We start from the raw sequence: 17,184 nt of genomic DNA, 5'->3' as shown, positions 1-17,184 counted from the left end.
AGATAAAAGAGTATACGTAGATTTTGAGCATTTCATTACATGGACAAACAAAGCTGAAAATTTCATGTTTCAGAATTCTTGAATCTCACATAACCCCAGATTGATTCTTGTGATTGTAATATACAGTAAGTAGGCTTTGTATCTCTAAGGTACTGCAGAATGCACATGTACTTTTAGAAGATGTGTTAAGCTTTGCAATGAAAGGAAGAGGCGTAGCACCAAATGTTATTGCAGGAGGGTCTTGGGATTTGTTGATGGAAGACGAGACTGGGAAACTTGGAAGTTTTAAGACCTTGTCTTATAGTAAATGTTATAGCACTTGGAGTTTTTGTTTGTTTTACCTTGTTAAAAAAAAAAAGAAAAAAAAAAAAGAGTTTTAGTTTGGTTTATAGCTTATACATCAATATGTAATAAGTTGGGTATGAGATGGTCATAGTTTAGTCTAGCTTCTCAAACAAATACAGGTTTCATTCAAATACCATGAACCTTATTTCCTCTTCCAAAGACTACTTACAATACCTTACATATGGCATTAGACAAAAAGTAATGTAATCTCGGGGAACCATACTCACCATACCTATTTAAACACGCATATCGATCCAATCAGAAGACTGGAACATATTACAGGACATAATATCTATGTATAGATACTGATGCATTCTGACAGAGTCCTTTTAAGCTAGCTCGGAGTTGAGAAGCCGAGTTAATCATTAGGTGAAGCTGATGGACTCAAAGTGCAGATTATCAACCAACGCAGATGAGCAAATGGCTGCTACATCGTCCCTCAAGGTCTTCGGTCCAGAGGCAAGTACTCCAACACTTGACACATTAACTTCTAGCAATATTCCTGCAAGAGAATTTCATTTAGTTACCCAAACATAGTGAGTTGGCAAACAAAGTATTAATAGTTTTGATTAGAGTTAATGGTTAAAAACACACCTGAACTATCGTTTTTTCGTGAGTTTCCTACCTAAACTATCAGGTGTGCGAGTTTCCTACCTGAACTATCAAGGGTGCACGTTTCCTACCTGAACTATCACTAACTATTTATCAAAACACACCCTCAACTATCAATTGTTCCCTTTTCCTACCGGAATAGCTCTTGATCAGCATAGGCTATAATAATGAGTTCAAAGATTTTGTTGAATCTGCTTAGTTTCCCTAGCACTTTTCTTCTTGTTCCAAACGAATGCTGCAATTCCTATAGAAGCTGCTATAAACAACGAACAGAGCCCTTGTGTCGTATGGTCCATAGGGTACACAGAGTATTGGAAAAGAAGCCCCACAAATAGAAGGTACAGAGAAAATTAAAGAAGACCCGTACGAGGTGAAAATATCATGGTTCTGTAGAGTGGCACTAAGGGTGACTTATCTGTCAACTTTTCTTTTATCACCCCAAAAGATATTATAGCAGCAAGCCAAAGCTAGTCGTTCTGGCCTAAAATGGGGGTTATGGGTGCATCAGAGTGGTTGGGTTTGAACCAAATGGTTCGAAGGGGTTTGTGTTTTTCTGGTGTTTGTTCATTCTCTCTGGTTATATAAGCCTCAATGTGTAGGTCAAGATTGGAGGAACATCCTGCTATAGGAAGAAGGAGGTCTAACATGGAGAGTTGAGAAGAGTTCTTGAACACACTAACTAATAGAATCTTGGGGGTTTTGCATTTCAGTGCTGAACTCATATATCATGCCTGTTACTGAAATTGGCTACATCATCACAAAGTATTCATATGTACAGACCGAATAAAAATATTTACACAATTAAGGTACTTATAAGGTAAATGCATGTAAAACTTTATGATAAGCTAGCAGTAATTGTTAATATGGTAAAAATAGTACAACTAATATGTAGAATACACAGATACTGTAAAATATCTCTATAATGCTAATGCATACAAACAACAACATATCCAGTGGAATTCCACAAAGTGGGGTTTGGTTTGGGGGGGGGGGGGGGGGGGGGGAGAGTGGTAGAGCGTACGTAGACCTTACTTTGGGAGGTAGAGAGGTTGTTTCCGGTAGACAAACGGCTAATGTATGCTATTAACTTAAAAATCAATTATTTGTAGTTTGTAGTAGAATGCTAACCTTAGGAAATGGGTGGAAGGATGTCCATAGGGTCCTTCAACAGAAACTTCAAGGTGATCCACAGAGGAAGGCAAAGAGATAACATCATAAAGCTTCTTAGAGCCCGTTTGGATTGGCTTACAGCTTAAAGTTGTTTGCAGCTTATAAGCTGAAAAAAATAAGTTGGGGTAGTCCAACTTATTTTTTTTGGCTTATAAGCTGTTTTCAGCTTATAAGCTGCTTTAGATAAACTAAGTCAAATGGGTCCAATTATTTTTTTGAGCTTATTTTAAGCATAAAATGACTTTAAGCTGGCCAGCCAAACACTCAAAAAAGCTGAAAACAGCTTATAAGCCAACTTATAAGCCAATCCAAACGGGCTCTTAGTCCAACTTCCTTCACATTTGATGACGAAACTAATTGTATCTGATTCTAAGTTACTGTGAATGGATGCCAACTGCAGCTTTAATATGCTTGGCACATTTAGGTACATGACGCTTGTCGGAGAGTACTCCAAACCTACAAATTATAACAAGAAGTAATCATCCATAAAAAGTGAGATACAACTTACCTGGAAATAAAAGGCAGAATTGTAGGCTGGCTAACTTGGTATTTTGGAGAAGTTGAGTTCAACAATTTCACAAGTCAAAACTCTGGCTGAAATCAGATATACATTTTGTACATTTTGTTTGGATTGCAAAAATCTCAAGTATCGATCGATCAAGAAGAGGAAGAAACCAGGAAGCATAATGCAGGCATCGAACATTCTAGTGTGGAGTAGGAAGAAAGCCATGAATAGGATGTATAAATAGTGAGTGTAGAAGGAGAGTTCAAACATTCTTCTTCTTACTGCTGGGAAAGTTGTTACTTGTTACCCATTAATCCAACCAGCAAACCAAGAGTAGTAAATAAGATTAGATATGATCAAGGTGATTAATAAATAGAAGAAACCTATTAGTAAACAATAAGACTATTCTAAACAGAGAGACTGATATTTCAAAAATGATCAAACAAAACTTGATGCGCCATTCAAAAGAGGGCATGGATTTTTGGGAAGTTGACGTCTCCTCAATGCGAAGAAGCTAAGGGAAAAAAATGAAGTTAATAAAAGAGCGATACTCAGAGAAGTCTGAAATGCTGAACACACACAAGAACATGCAATTACCACTACATAAAGTGAAACTTGTAACTCAGAAGATGAAACAAAACATACCAGCATAACCATCAGTAATATATATCCGCAACTAAAAAAGTTGAAGAAAAGCTGTAAATCAAGAAGAAAAGAAAGCAATTCATTAGACTCTATGTTTGGAGGAAAGGATTCAAGTTCAGGCTTAGACATCTCGGCTCTAATTAATAGCATCGACCATCTCCTTCTCGTGATGCTCAGCAATCTTCAACAGATCTTTCAACTGTGACACTCTCCACACGTACTCCTTCGTCTTCCCGCTCGCGTACGTCTCCCTGAGTCCCTTCACAATCGCCTGCGTGTCAATCATCGTCATTCCGCTGTAATATGCACCTTGATTCTCTATCTGTGTACAATTCGTTTTACTTGCCAAGAGTACATTTTCTTCTCCATAAATTGTTAAGCATGTAATATTACCCAAAATTTTGCACTACAACTCTTTGCTGTCAGAATTGAGGAGAAAAACGCGTAATAGATTGCTCCACCTCAGATAAATAAGAAGCTTGGAACACAACGAAATGAAGCTAGATGAACGATCTGCTGAAAATCGACTGATTTGGTCATCCTAAACAACGGATGTGATATTTCCTTCACGCTTTAAGAATCTTGGTTCCGTATAACGATTTGTTTATTGATAAAGATCTGAACTTTTTCGTTTCTTTTCAGTAATAATTTATCATAAAGACTAGTAACAACTCAGATTGGAAGCAAAATCTATAATCTATAAATAACAATAAAGTAAAAGAAGAACCCAATAAATGATTACCAATGGTGCGAAGAGGCATCAGGATGAAACAAACCAGAACTTAAACGGCAGACTCTCAAGGCTCCAGAATAGTAAAGAACCAGTTGGAAGAGGAAAAGTAAAAAAGTGGGGGTACCTGCACACCTTGTTTGGATGATTGTTACATATCATTTCATAATGTAAGTATTGTTTTGATGAAAACAACCTTTGGATAGATAGTATCATTTTGTTACATTATGTCACACATTAGCAATTTGAAGAAAGTAGGTCACGGGATAGATCTATTATAAAACGGTAGGGCAAGTGATAAAATAGGTTTATTAGATAATAGGCAAAAGACAAAATAAGAAGAAAAAATAAGGTACACCACAACCAATTTCTGTTTATCTGTTCGTGCATTGTACACAATAACACGATAACTACCGTGATGAACACATATAAGATCCTCATTATTTGGGTGAAAAGCTAGTACATAAAACACATTTTTGGTATGACAATGTATACGTGGGGGGTAGCTTACGATTTTAGGGATTTTGTAGTGCATCCATGTCCATTTTCCCATTCTGCAACCCTCAAGCTCCCATACTTGTATACAAGGGAGTCTAGGTGGTAGTAAAGTTACTTGAGAAAACCGCAGACGACCTCGACACACTCCCAATTTGGAAGACAGGTTCATATCATATGGATCAAACTTAAGAGCCTCAATTGGTAAATCAACAATGTGTAGAATTTGTGCGGGATCATTATTGAATGGATCAAATGACAGAACAAATTTAGTCGGAGGGCTGCTATATAACATCCGTGCACAAGCAACAAGTGAAGGCTTGGTATCTAGAAAAGCTAAATCTTCGAAAGACGCCAAAGTGCGCGGAGATGTAACAACCAATTGGGTCCATCCTCCTCCTTGCCCGGAGGAAAAAATCTCTACATTAATCATAGAATCCGTAGGAAAATATCGTTCATCAGTACGATAATATCGTAACACGCGATACTCGTTATTAGGGTCAACCAAGAAACCAATACATCCATGACCAATACGTCCTAAAGGAGGAGGGGGAAGAATAATCCATTGCCTAGTCAGAGTGTTACATATGGAGTAATTCCTTCCATCCTTGCATAAAATTAAGTCACCACAGGATGCTTCTAAGCGTATTTTATCGTGTTGATCTGGAAGAAACCCTAAATCTGCATGGCTGCGTTTCCGTTTAGGACACTCTACATATTCTACACCATTGTTTTCAAGTAATAACACAAGATTAAAGGGATGGTCATCAGTTTTATCATTCCTTATCTTGATGGTAAACGGTGGAGGTAGTCACGAAGTAATCAGAGGAGATTAGAGAAAACCAGCGTTCGCAAACCAATTTGCATCTAATTGCTTAGTGTTACGAGCCCAAATTATTCAAATTTTTGCACAATTGGCCTTCATACGGACTGGTCTTTAATTTTTGGATCCTTATATCTTTAATTTTTGCACTGCTTATTTAATAAAAATATCCAAATATGAACGAATCTAAAATTTCTAGAACATGGGTACACAACTAAAGAAAAGAGAAAAGAACGTATTAAGTGGGATTTGATCCTTAATGCTCTTGATAAATAACTAAGCTTTAAAGAAAGTGCGCCATTAAGCCTTTTTGTAGCATGGGTGACATAGCCATCAGGTAATAATAGATCAATTCTAGAAAATATGAACATTAAATATTTAGTTTTGCGGAAAGATCATGAGTTCACGTGTTCCAATTCTACACATAAATTCGCCCATGGATAAGTTGTGTAGTATTTTTCAGATTATGTTGAGTGTTGAAAGTTTTGCTTTTTCCGGCATAACTTGTGTTGATGTGATAATACATATGCCGTAACTAAAAGCTAACTCTATATATGCTGCCCGAATTTTGGTTTATGCCGCGCCAAAAGTGCTTAAGACCAAAAATTAAATACTACCAAAGTGTTATGAACCCAAATTATTTGAGTAAAGGCCCATCTTTCAACTTGCACTCAAAGTAATCCTCATTCTTTTATATGGAGCCCGCATTAATAATGTAAACTTCGTGCGCTTTTGGTTACTCCTTTAACATATGTTAACTTTTAACTCTATCCTTTTCCCCCTATTCCAGTAGCACATTCATCGATTCCAGTACAATACCAACACCGCTACAGTAATTCAACCACCAATTCTAGCAATTCCAATTCAGAATTTTGGTAAAGTGCACCAATTCGGCGAAGAAGGACTATTAGTGCTCCGTGTAAAAGATAATGTTTATCTTGAGTCTAAACTCAAAGATGAGGGACTATTTTTGGGCTTCTACTCGCCCAAATTAAATTGCATTTGAGTTGTGACTTGTGCCTGAGTGATGGACTATTTTGTAATTAGCATTATTATTATTATTATTATTATTATTATTATTATTATTATTATTATTATTATTATTATTATTATTATTATAATAAATACGGGAATTAGGGCGTGTAACTCATATCTCGGGTATCGGGATTAATATTGAAATTGATTTTTTTTCCTTTAGAATAACCGAATTAGTCGATGATCCTTGACATAATTAGTAGGAATTTCTACAGATCAGAGAACCCATCAATGTTAAGATTATAGAAGCTTTTGTTAAGGTTCTCATTCAATATTATTAATGGTGTGTTCTGCTTACTACTGTTGTGTTAAACTTGGTCGTATTCTATAAAGACAAGTCCTGCTGAAGGAGATTGCGTTATGTTTTCCATTATTTAGGACAAGATTGACAACAAAAACAAAAAAAGGACTAAATGTTTCCCAGTTTATGATATTTGTCGAAATGTTCATGCTTAATCTCTATATTGACCAGGTCCATGACCGATGATAACATCTAAACATTATAATATCGGAATACTAATAAGCTTATAGTAAGATGTAAGTAAAGTTCAATTATTTATTTTCGACTATTTGGTAAAATAAAAAATAATCATGTTTAACCTTAAAACGGAGAACAATTGAATTTATGTGGGGTGTTAAAGATATGTGATTTAACTCAATACGAGATTAGATTACACGATAAATGAATAAGTAAATAAAATATGCAGATCTGACCAAAGATGAATGATGATTGGCCTCGGGTATCGGGAACCGAGGTCGAATCCTTATGACCGGGTGTTTGAACAATGAATAATAAAGATAACCGTAGAAAAGATGAATGAACTCAGATGATTCTATTGCTTTCTTAGTACATGAATTCTCTCTCTCAGTGGTAGAACCCCTTTAATGAATGGGGGCCTCATCTTTATATAATAGAAGAGTTCTAACCCTAGTACAATTCTAAGTAAGGAAAGGAATCTGTTGACAGCTGTTGCCGGGATTGGTGCCGAAATATCCGGCTGAGGGCGGATATTCCGGTCTTCTCTTCGTGGTGGTTAACCGCCTCTTCTACCTTTTTTAACGCCACGTTCCAGATCGAGCTTGATGCCTTATCCCCGATACGCCGGTCGTATCCTGGCCGAGCATAACCTTAACATCGAGAAATCGAGTATGTTTATGTCCTCGGTTTTACCCGTATACAAACCACAATAGTCGAACCAAACTGACAAAATCAAATCGACAAATTTTTTCTATATATAATAAGAGCTGGTTTCAACATGTCAGCTTAATGTCATAAATTTCAAAATGGAGGATAATTTAGTCATTTCGTCTTAATGGTGCATTGCTAATTAGCTACGTGGCAGCCCCTTCGTCTTTCCCTGCAATTGAACAGCCCATTCATCACTTTCACTTTCTACCCTAATAATCCTCCATGCCACCTTCATCTTGAATTTCTTCAGTTTTGTCCTTTCTAGCTCTACTTTCTAGCGCTGCTTTTCTTCCCCATTGGGTCTTACATGCTCTGAGTGTTTTTTCCTAATCCTTAATTTCTTCTTAGTTGAGTAGTCATGTTTAGGAATTCATGAATTTCAGAGGTCCCGTTTCTTAATTTTTGCAGGTTATGTTGCTGGTATACGATAAAGGTATGTATATGTCCTGCTAATTGATTTTTAGCTATGGCCACTGACGCTTCCATCCCTTTCTTTTCAGATGCTAACGAAGATAGATTGTAGAAAAGGAAACAGGAGTGCGAGAGCACGGAGGAATATAAACCAAGGCTATGGTGGTTTCAATCACCTTATTTCCTGCTAATATCTCTGTATTCCTGTTTTCCCAATTCTCATTCTATGTGTATCTCGTGCTTTTTATATGTGTATTCCTTGTGAGACTCAAGTCTACTTAAAATAAACATTTATTAGAGAAAATAAGTTTCGCCAAACAGACTATAAGTCTTCATCTATAGAAGCTGAGAAATTGCATTTGATTCCGCAATAATTTTAAATAGATCTTCCGATAAAAGAAACATATTTTAATTGATATATAACATGCAAGACAAATGATGTAGAATAGTGGAATTTGCCTAGGAAGAAGCAAATTAATTCGGTGGAGTGGTGATGTTGAAATGATCAGATGACATGGTTACTAGAGCAACTTTTAGTTTTATTCACATCCATGAATTACTTTTAGTTTGCAATTCAACTTATTCACTTAATGTTTAGTTTTCTTGACAATGCACATTTTTAAACGGTTGGAAAGTACCATACCGGTTGAAAATCTTACGCGTTTCCGTCTTCCATGAACTCCTATTTACATCTATAGGTAAGTTATGCCACTTCTTATTTTGCTTTCTAATTTGGCCCCTCCAGATTGTAGAGAGACTTTCAGATAGATAAATATGTGGAATCGATTGTTGTTTTACTGATAATTTTAATGGCTTTTGGTGTGTTTACAACCAGCATATCTTACAGTTTCATTTGACCATCTCTGGAGGTAAATCATGGTGAAAGATAATGGACAATGTTGCATTGCAATATGTCAAACTACTTACCATGAGCATGTACACCTAATCATTTGAGTGGTTATAAATAGCAGGAACACTTGCTTGGCATGAAACTGAATCAAACCATTGGTTTGATTAATAATTCTCAATATTGGAAAACTAATGAAAACACGTAAAAGTATATTAGTTTACTTGACACCTATATAATGAAAATAAGAGAGATCGTTTTCTCCTTTTTTGTTCAAGTATTATATTTTTGAGGTGAAGATGGAAACTCTCTTCTTTTTCCGATGAATTGGATATTAACAAAAGGAAAACAGAGAGATAAGACCCTATATTAGCTTGAGAACCCTCTTACTATAACATTTGTGAACAATATTGAATCTTTAGCTTCTTTTTTAGAGTACCTCTGCAGATTCGTTTAGCTCTTTATCACATTAACTGATTTTTCTTTTTGATAAGGTAAGAGTTTAGTACAACATTAGCTGATTGAGCAGGCTTTCCAACTTAAGATACAAATATATTCTACAGTGTCCATCATGATATATGGGCAAACCACCAGATTTCACGTAAGTCGTAGATATGCTTGCCCAAACTTCAAACCGAAATATACATATCTTACTACAGTCTACATGCACAATAATACAAATAGCCTCCAACCCCCCCCCCCCCCCCCCCCCGCCCCGTGACGGCAATTTCTGCTTTTGATGTATGTTTTTGAATATTTCTTTCTTTGGACATAAAGTAGGTTTCAAGCTCTAGCTCTACTCTGAGTTAGTTTAAGAGCTAACTTTGTAATGATGATTAGCTTTTCTTTTCTTCTTTTGCATGCTTCTTTTTTTACTGGATTATTTTCTGATGATTCATTAATGTATGTGAAGTCAAATTCCACATGGTATCAGTGCACACTTACAGATTCTGCATATACATGTTAGGAAATTTCAATAACTGATTTTGGCACTCTTACCAACTCATAAATCAAGCTAAAAAGTCAAAAAAAGCACTAAGGCATGCATTTCCACTACATATCCCTTCATATGTTAAATTATTAAAATATAACTCATAAACCGTGCTCAAACGGCCTGTGTAAACTAAGTATAAATATTTACTCCGAGAGCTATGTATGTGAATTGAGGGATTCTACTGACTCGATAGTTGAGTACGAATAGATCTAAAAATGATTCAGATTTTAAAAGATATGTTGTTTAATTTTTCATGCTTGAAGTTCTAAATTTTGACTATAGGGGTATATTCAAGTTAAATGTCAATGTTCATGAAATTTATATTCTGTTCGTGTGCCTGTTTGACTTTATAACAGAATTTGCTACATTGTGCAAGCTTCACAAATAGATCAATATGGTACTGATGTGTTGCATATTCTATCTTCAATAAATTCTTCCGTTTCTTTCGGTAACAAATAATTATTTCCCTGCTCCTCCGCATTCTATGAATAGCTGGGACATTGAGGAATATCCAAAAAGGCATTTTGTGAATCTGCTTTGCGCAGCTTGCTGAACCTTTTGACTGCCCTAAAACATAGAACAACACAGAGCATAACGGCATTTCTGTGATGACAGGTGATAAAATGAAATTGATGGCTTACATTCGACAGGATGAGAAAATGAAATCGTTTGGCTTCCATTCGTGAAAGAATGTTATATCTGTGATCATCACTCATCACGAGAGAAGCCACGAGGATGGAAATACTTTAAGCACCATTTATGTTGCTTGCTTTGAAGCTTAATAGCTCGATTTGCTTATACCATCTACATATTTTGGCTTGAGATGAATATGATGTACTATTGCCTGGTTGTACTTAATTTGTAAAAAGTTTGTAATGCTGCAATACTTTTTGGCTGATCAGAAATACAGTTTGTAATAACTCACTCCTTGCTGTTGTAACATTTGAACAACTGAAGTATCTTATGGGTAAAGAAAACTGGACATGCTGTGCAACATTATTGTCTAATAATATCCCAAACCCTTGTTGTTAGCTGATGTTCTGGATCGTTTGAGCAACTGTTTGTAACAGTGATATTACGTTGGCACTACTAAAAAACTGCCAAAAATCGATGGAAAAAAAACTGACGGAAAACTGACTCCCTGCTTCGGTTTTTTACATTTCTAATTTTTTAAAATTATTTTAATTAGAAAACCAACGGATGACGTCGGTTTTTTTTGACAGAATTTTGAAAATATATATCCGAAAAAAAAACCGACATCCCATGTCGGTTTTATTTAAAAAATAATAATAATTAATATAAAACTTTAATAAACCGTCGTCCGACGTCGGTTTTATTTTTAAAAATATTTTAAATAATATGCAATTCAATTTGTTTTTTTAAAAAATAATAAACAATTTTTTTTTAGGAAACCGACGGACAGGGGTTTTGTCCGTCGGTTTTTCTTTAAAAACATTCCAGACTGGTTTTCAAACCCATTTCTTCTCCTCTTCCCAATTAAACTCCCATTCCCCTCAAACCCTAGCTACCCGTTGCCCCCCTCCCCTCCGCCCAACCCCGCCGCCCATTTCTCGCCGCCCAGTGCCGCCGCCTGCGCAGCCCGTCCCCACCAACCCCAGACCCGTTTTGAAGTTAATTAATTGAGGTTAGTTTCTCTTAAATTAGGGCTTTTAAAATTCTTTCAATTTTAGTTTTATTTGTAGATTTTAGGCCTAATGCTAATCTATTTAGCTTTGTTAAACATCATTTGCAATGTTATTAATGTTGAATTTGTGAAAAAAATGTAAACTTTATTTGACTAGTTTAGTTGTCATTTTTGTTTTTGGCTTGAGATTGTGCTATATTTCATGTCTTTTGTCAATGTATTTGTGTTAGCTTAGTTATCATTCTTTGTAATATTATTGATGTTGAATATGTGCAAAAATGTATACTTTAATTATTTGACTAGTTTTTTTTTTTTTTTTTTTTTTTGTTGGATTGTGCTTTTTGTTAGAATTCCATAAGTTATTAGAATTGTTATTGATCATTCCAAATTAGAATTGGTTGAGATTGTGCTTTTCAAAATTAGAATTATTAAGTTATAGTATTTCTATAATCTCAATACTAAAATCTAGATTTTATTTCTCTAGATTTACTTTTCAATTTTTAGAATTAGTTGGAATTGTGCTTTTCAAAGTTAGAATTATTAAGTTATGTTAGAATTATTAAGTCATAATATTTCTATAACCTCAAAACTTTATTTGACTAGATTTACTTTCCAATTTTTAGAATTAAAGTTAGAATCCATAAGTTATCAAAGTTAGAATTGTTATTGAGAATTCAAAGTTAGAATTGGTTGGGATTGTGCTTTTCAAAATTATATTAAAGTTAGAATTTATAAATTATTAAAGTTAGAATTGTTATTGAGAATTCAAAGTTAGAAGTGGTTGGGATTGTGTTTTCTTAAGTTATATTTTAAGTTAGAATTCTTAAGTTATAATATATTTCTATAACCTCAATAATTTGTGGGTATATTTTTGTAGATGGATCGTATGTGGATGTATAATATGAATAATAGTAATCGTGTGGGTGTACATGATAAATTTGTTGAAGGTGTTGATGGGTTTATCACACATGCAATGACACTTCACCCTTTTCAAAATGAAGGGGTAATTAGGTGTCCTTGTTCTCATTGCCGGTGTATGAAGTATTTGAAACCGTAAGCGGTTAGGGTTCATTTATATAGTCGTGGGTTTAAGCAGAAATATTATGTTTGGACTGATCATGGAGAGACTGATGGGGTCAATGGTATATTTTACAATATGGTTGTCGGTGAAAGTAGTGTGTCGCAGGAATATAGTCATGTCCAATATGATAGAGTTAATGATATGGTTAATGATGCTTTTGGCGTACAGTCTGGGTTTGAACATGAGCAAAATTTTGAGGAACCTCCTAATGAAGAAGCAATGCGCTTCTATCAAGAATTAGAAGAGGCTAGTCGTCCACATTGGGTAGGGAGTCAGCATTCTAAGTTGTCTGTTGCAGTTAGAATGATTAACATCAAATCAGATTGGACTGTTGCTGAAGCTGCTATGGACTCAATGATTAAGCTTGTAGGGGAACTAGTTAGTCCGGAATTCGACATACCTAAGAGTTACTATGAAGCAAAAAGATTGGTTTCCAAATTAGGATTGTCGTATGATAGAATTCATTGTTGTCCAAACGGTTGTATGTTGTTTTATAAGCAAGATGCTGATTTAAATGAATGTAAAATATGTGGACATGCGCGTTATAAGCAGATACCTAGTGGGAAGATGGTTCCAATTAAGGCGATGCATTATTTACCTATTATACCTAGGTTAAAGAGGTTGTTTGCATCGTCGAGTTCTGCTCCTCACATGAGATGGCACAGCGAAAATAGAAGGCCACCTGGTGTTATGTGTCATCCATCGGATGGAGAAGCGTGGAAACATTTTGATAGAACTTATCCTGATTTTGCTAGTGAACCAAGAAACATTCGTTTGGGTTTGTGTGCGGATGGTTTCACACCATACTCTGTTTCGGCTGCACCCTGTTCTTGTTGGCCTGTATTTCTTACTCCATATAATCTACCGCCTGAGATGTGTATGACAAGTCCCTATATATTCCTAAATTGTGTTATCCCTGGTCCTCGTAATCCAAAAGTTTTGATTGATGTCTATCTACAACCTTTGATTGATGAGTTAAAACAATTGTGGTGTGAAGGTGTAGTGACATATGATATATCGACTAAGAGCAATTTCAATATGCGTGCTTCTTTGATGTGGACTATTAACGATTTTCCTGCGTATGGGATGTTGTCTGGTTGGATGACTGCTGGAAAGCTTGCTTGTCTTCATTGCATGGAAACTAGTAAAGCTTTCACTTTAAAACATGGCCATAAAAATTCATGGTTTGATTGTCATCGTCAATTCTTGCCTATGGATCACCAATTCAGGAAAATGAAACAAGCATTTAGAAAGAATAAAATTGAAAATGATCCCCCACCTCGAACATTGTCAGGAGAAGAAATTTGGGGGAGGGTTTGTCACTTGCCTAAGGTCACAAAAGTTGCCCCTTATAGACTACCTGGTTATGGTGTTGAACATAATTGGACTAAACAGAGCATATTCTGGGAGTTACCATATTGGATGAATAATCTTCTACGGCATAATCTTGATGTGTTGCATATTGAAAAAAATTACTTTGATAATTTGTTCAACACTGTTATGGATGTTAAAGGCAAGACAAAAGATAACCCAAAAGCTAGATTGGACCTAAAGGAATATTGTAGGCGCCCTGAATTGAACTTGCAAGAGTTAGCGAATAATAAAGTGTTCAAGCCCAAGGCTAGTTTTTCATCCACTTTGGAGGAGAAACGACCGATTTGTCAATGGGTTAAGAATTTGCGGATGCCAGAGGGGTATGTGTCTAATTTGACAAGCGTGCTGATATGAATGAAGGAAAATTGATTGGTATGAAAAGTCATGATTGCCATGTTTTCATGGAAACTTTGATTCCTATTGCATTTAGCCGCCTACCGGAAAGAATATGGAAACCAATCACAGAGATAAGTTTGTTCTTCAAGGATTTATGTTCTAACACTTTGACGGTAGAAAACCTTCAAAGAATGGAACAGAATATACCAGTCATTACAACTAAGCTCGAGAAGATCTTTCCATGTGGATTTTTTTATGTGATGGAACATCTTCCCATTCATCTTGTACAAGAGGCGCGCCTTGAAGGCCCAGTTCAAACTAGGTGGATGTATCCTTTCGAGAGGTAAGTAACCAAACTTACTACCACTTTCTTTAACAATATTTTGTTAACTAATTACTTTTCCTATTGATATTAAACATGTGTGCAGGACCATTGGCAAATGCAAAAAATTGGCTAAGCAAAGATCTAAGATTGAAGGATCTATTTGTGAAGCGTATCTTGCAAAGGAAACAGCGCATTTCTGTTCATATTATTTCGGAGAGCAAGTGTCGTATATGAGAAATAGGCCCAACCGTAATGATGAGGGTGGGGTTGATCCTAACTACCCACCAATGTCCATCTTTAATCAACCAGGGCGAGGTTCTAAAACGCCTCCAAAACGAACCCTGAGTAGTATGGAGAGACAATCAGCTGTGACACATGTTTTGCTCAATTGCCCCGAAATTCAAGTATATATTCGGTGAGTGTCGAATTATGTTACTGAATTAAATGGGTAACTGATAAGGGTGAAACTAATGAAAATCTTGCATATGTCGAGCAGTAACTTCGTAGAACTTGAGGGCGATCAAGCCATATATTCTAAGTTTTCCCATTGGCTGTACGATTTTGTAAGTGTGGAAATTCATTGCATAATTTCAATTAAATGTAGACTACATAGAAGAAGAAGCCAGAGTCGGATCCGACCGTATGGGTTGAGGACAGAGCTCGTAATTCCTATGTAAGTGATAATTTTATTATTTAAGTAATTATATATAAGTTTAATTATGATGTATTCGTTATATACTAAGTTTCATTTTAATATACATACGCAATTTATGGATGATGTGGACCAGTACAGCCAAACTCAGCCTGAGCATCCGAGCCGTCCTACACCGGAATTAGAGATAGATTTTTGGTGTAGAGCAGTTGGGAGAGCACAAAAGGGTAGAGCGTACGGTCTAGGCCCAAGGAAAAACTTAAGTCGCCTTCGGTCAGGATTGCGAGGTGAAGGGTCTTCTCGACAAGCCGAGGGAGTTGATGGTGTTCAGGTCGCAGCTATGGCGCAACAAATTGCTGAACTTAATAGGAAATTAGCTGAGACTGAGGCAAAAAGAGTTGAGGAAAGTAACGCCATGAAAGCGAGCCTTGAATCGCTCATGGCACAAGTTAAAAGCCACATTGCATGTGGACAATTTGGTGTGCCCCCTTCTCTCTCCCCCCCGACCCAGAAGATGATGATGATGGTGATTACGTAGCCCGGACACCGGATGATCAGTTGTAGTAGTTTGGATTTAATAATGGACTTATGTTAAAACTAGTTAATGGTACTTTTGGTTGGACATTTAAATATTTCTGAACTTTGAAGGTCTATTTAGATCGTATTTAGATAGTGTTTGATGTGTTTTATTATTACTTAGGGTGATTTTATGTGTTGTAGCTCTTTTAGAATTGATTTGGAGCATTATAATGCTAGTTTTGAGCAGCTTTTGGTACTGGTTTCTGTGCAGGTGTGGCTGCAGAAAATGCATGAATTGCATGCAGGAAATTTTCCAGAAAACCGACGCAGTCCGTCGGTTTTCTGGAAATTAATTTTGTAAATTTTTCAGAAAACCGACTCAGTCCGTCGGTTTTCTGGAAATTCATTCTTAAATTTTATGAAAACACCGACGCACTGTGTCGATTTTTTATTTAAAATAAAAAAATTTAAATAAAAAACCGACGCAGTGCGTCGATTTTTTCATAAAATATATATTATTTTTATATAAGATCAAAAATTAGAAATTAAAAAAACCGGCTCTGTCCGTCGATTTTTTTTTTTAAATTATTGGATAAAACCCGACGGACCATGTAACTGACGCAGTCCGTCGGAAAAAACCGACGTGGTCCATCGGAAAAAACTGACGTGGTCCGTCGGTTTCCAAAAAACGAGGCTATGAAAACCGACGGACCGTAAAAGGTCGGTTTCCCGTCGGTTTCATTAAAAAAACCGACGCGGTCCGTCGGTTTCATTAAAAAAACCGACGCGGTCCGTCGGTTTTCGTTGTCGATTTCCCCCCTTTTTTTAGTAGTGTGGGCCCGTGCTGGCATGGGCATACACCCCTAGTATATACTATATTAGTTTGATTTGGTTTTAATATTTTCAAAAAAATAAAAAAAAAATTAGTAGGTTTAATTTGCTTTTAAGAAAAAACCAAGCCAAATTGCACCACGATTCACAAAGATCCTTACTTGCAATAGTCAATTACATTAATCTACTAGCTACGACAGTATTTTCCTTTTGTGATTAAAAAATATCTTGTTTTTATACAATATGCTTATCTCTTTCAACTTGTTTTACAAATTATCCAACGAATAAGGCTGAAATTAGTAAAATGAGGTTTAGAAATATGCCATTGCTCTTAGTGAAAATAAAAAAAATATATTGCTAATATTATAATATAATTAGTTAAATTGACACATGACAAGAAAGTAATTATACTCCTCTACCACGTTATCATTTGGAGGATATTGTATAATTTTTGTTTTCCATTAATAAGGAATACAGTGATTTATGCTCTGTGATATTATTTTCTTTTGGTGTTCTACAACTTACTATCTAACAGACATAACCAAAATTACGGTAAAAAGAGGACTTAAGTTCAATGCTCTCATTAGAAACTCAGTAGTTCCATAATTGCTTTTGCTCCT

At 35.8% G+C, this 17,184-nt stretch overlaps 1 protein-coding gene across 1 annotated transcript; it reads right to left on the bottom strand.

Annotated features, from left to right (window-relative positions):
- Positions 1 to 206: 206 nt before the first annotated feature.
- On the bottom strand, positions 207 to 4,301 carry LOC132609509 (ferric reduction oxidase 5-like). Its single transcript, XM_060323525.1, has 4 exons — positions 4,020 to 4,301; positions 2,452 to 2,583; positions 2,086 to 2,185; positions 207 to 847 (listed from the first exon to the last, which is right to left on the bottom strand). The coding sequence occupies exons 1-4, from the start codon at positions 4,036 to 4,038 to the stop codon at positions 829 to 831; spliced, it is 270 nt and encodes an 89-aa protein (XP_060179508.1). The 5' UTR covers positions 4,039 to 4,301; the 3' UTR covers positions 207 to 828.
- Positions 4,302 to 17,184: the final 12,883 nt, after the last annotated feature.

This window comes from Lycium barbarum, chromosome 9 (assembly GCF_019175385.1).
Source record: "Lycium barbarum isolate Lr01 chromosome 9, ASM1917538v2, whole genome shotgun sequence".
Lineage (NCBI taxonomy): Eukaryota > Viridiplantae > Streptophyta > Magnoliopsida > Solanales > Solanaceae > Lycium > Lycium barbarum.
Note: the sequence above shows the minus strand (reverse complement) of the source record. Positions and strands in the feature narration are given on the sequence as shown.

Bases quoted from the DNA above. Each gene is read 5' to 3' on its own strand.
- LOC132609509 (XM_060323525.1), bottom strand. The intron at 2,186-2,451 runs CTAAGAGCCCGT...TCCAAACGGGCT, and splicing joins CAAATGTGAAGGAAGTTGGA to CTAAGAAGCTTTATGATGTT.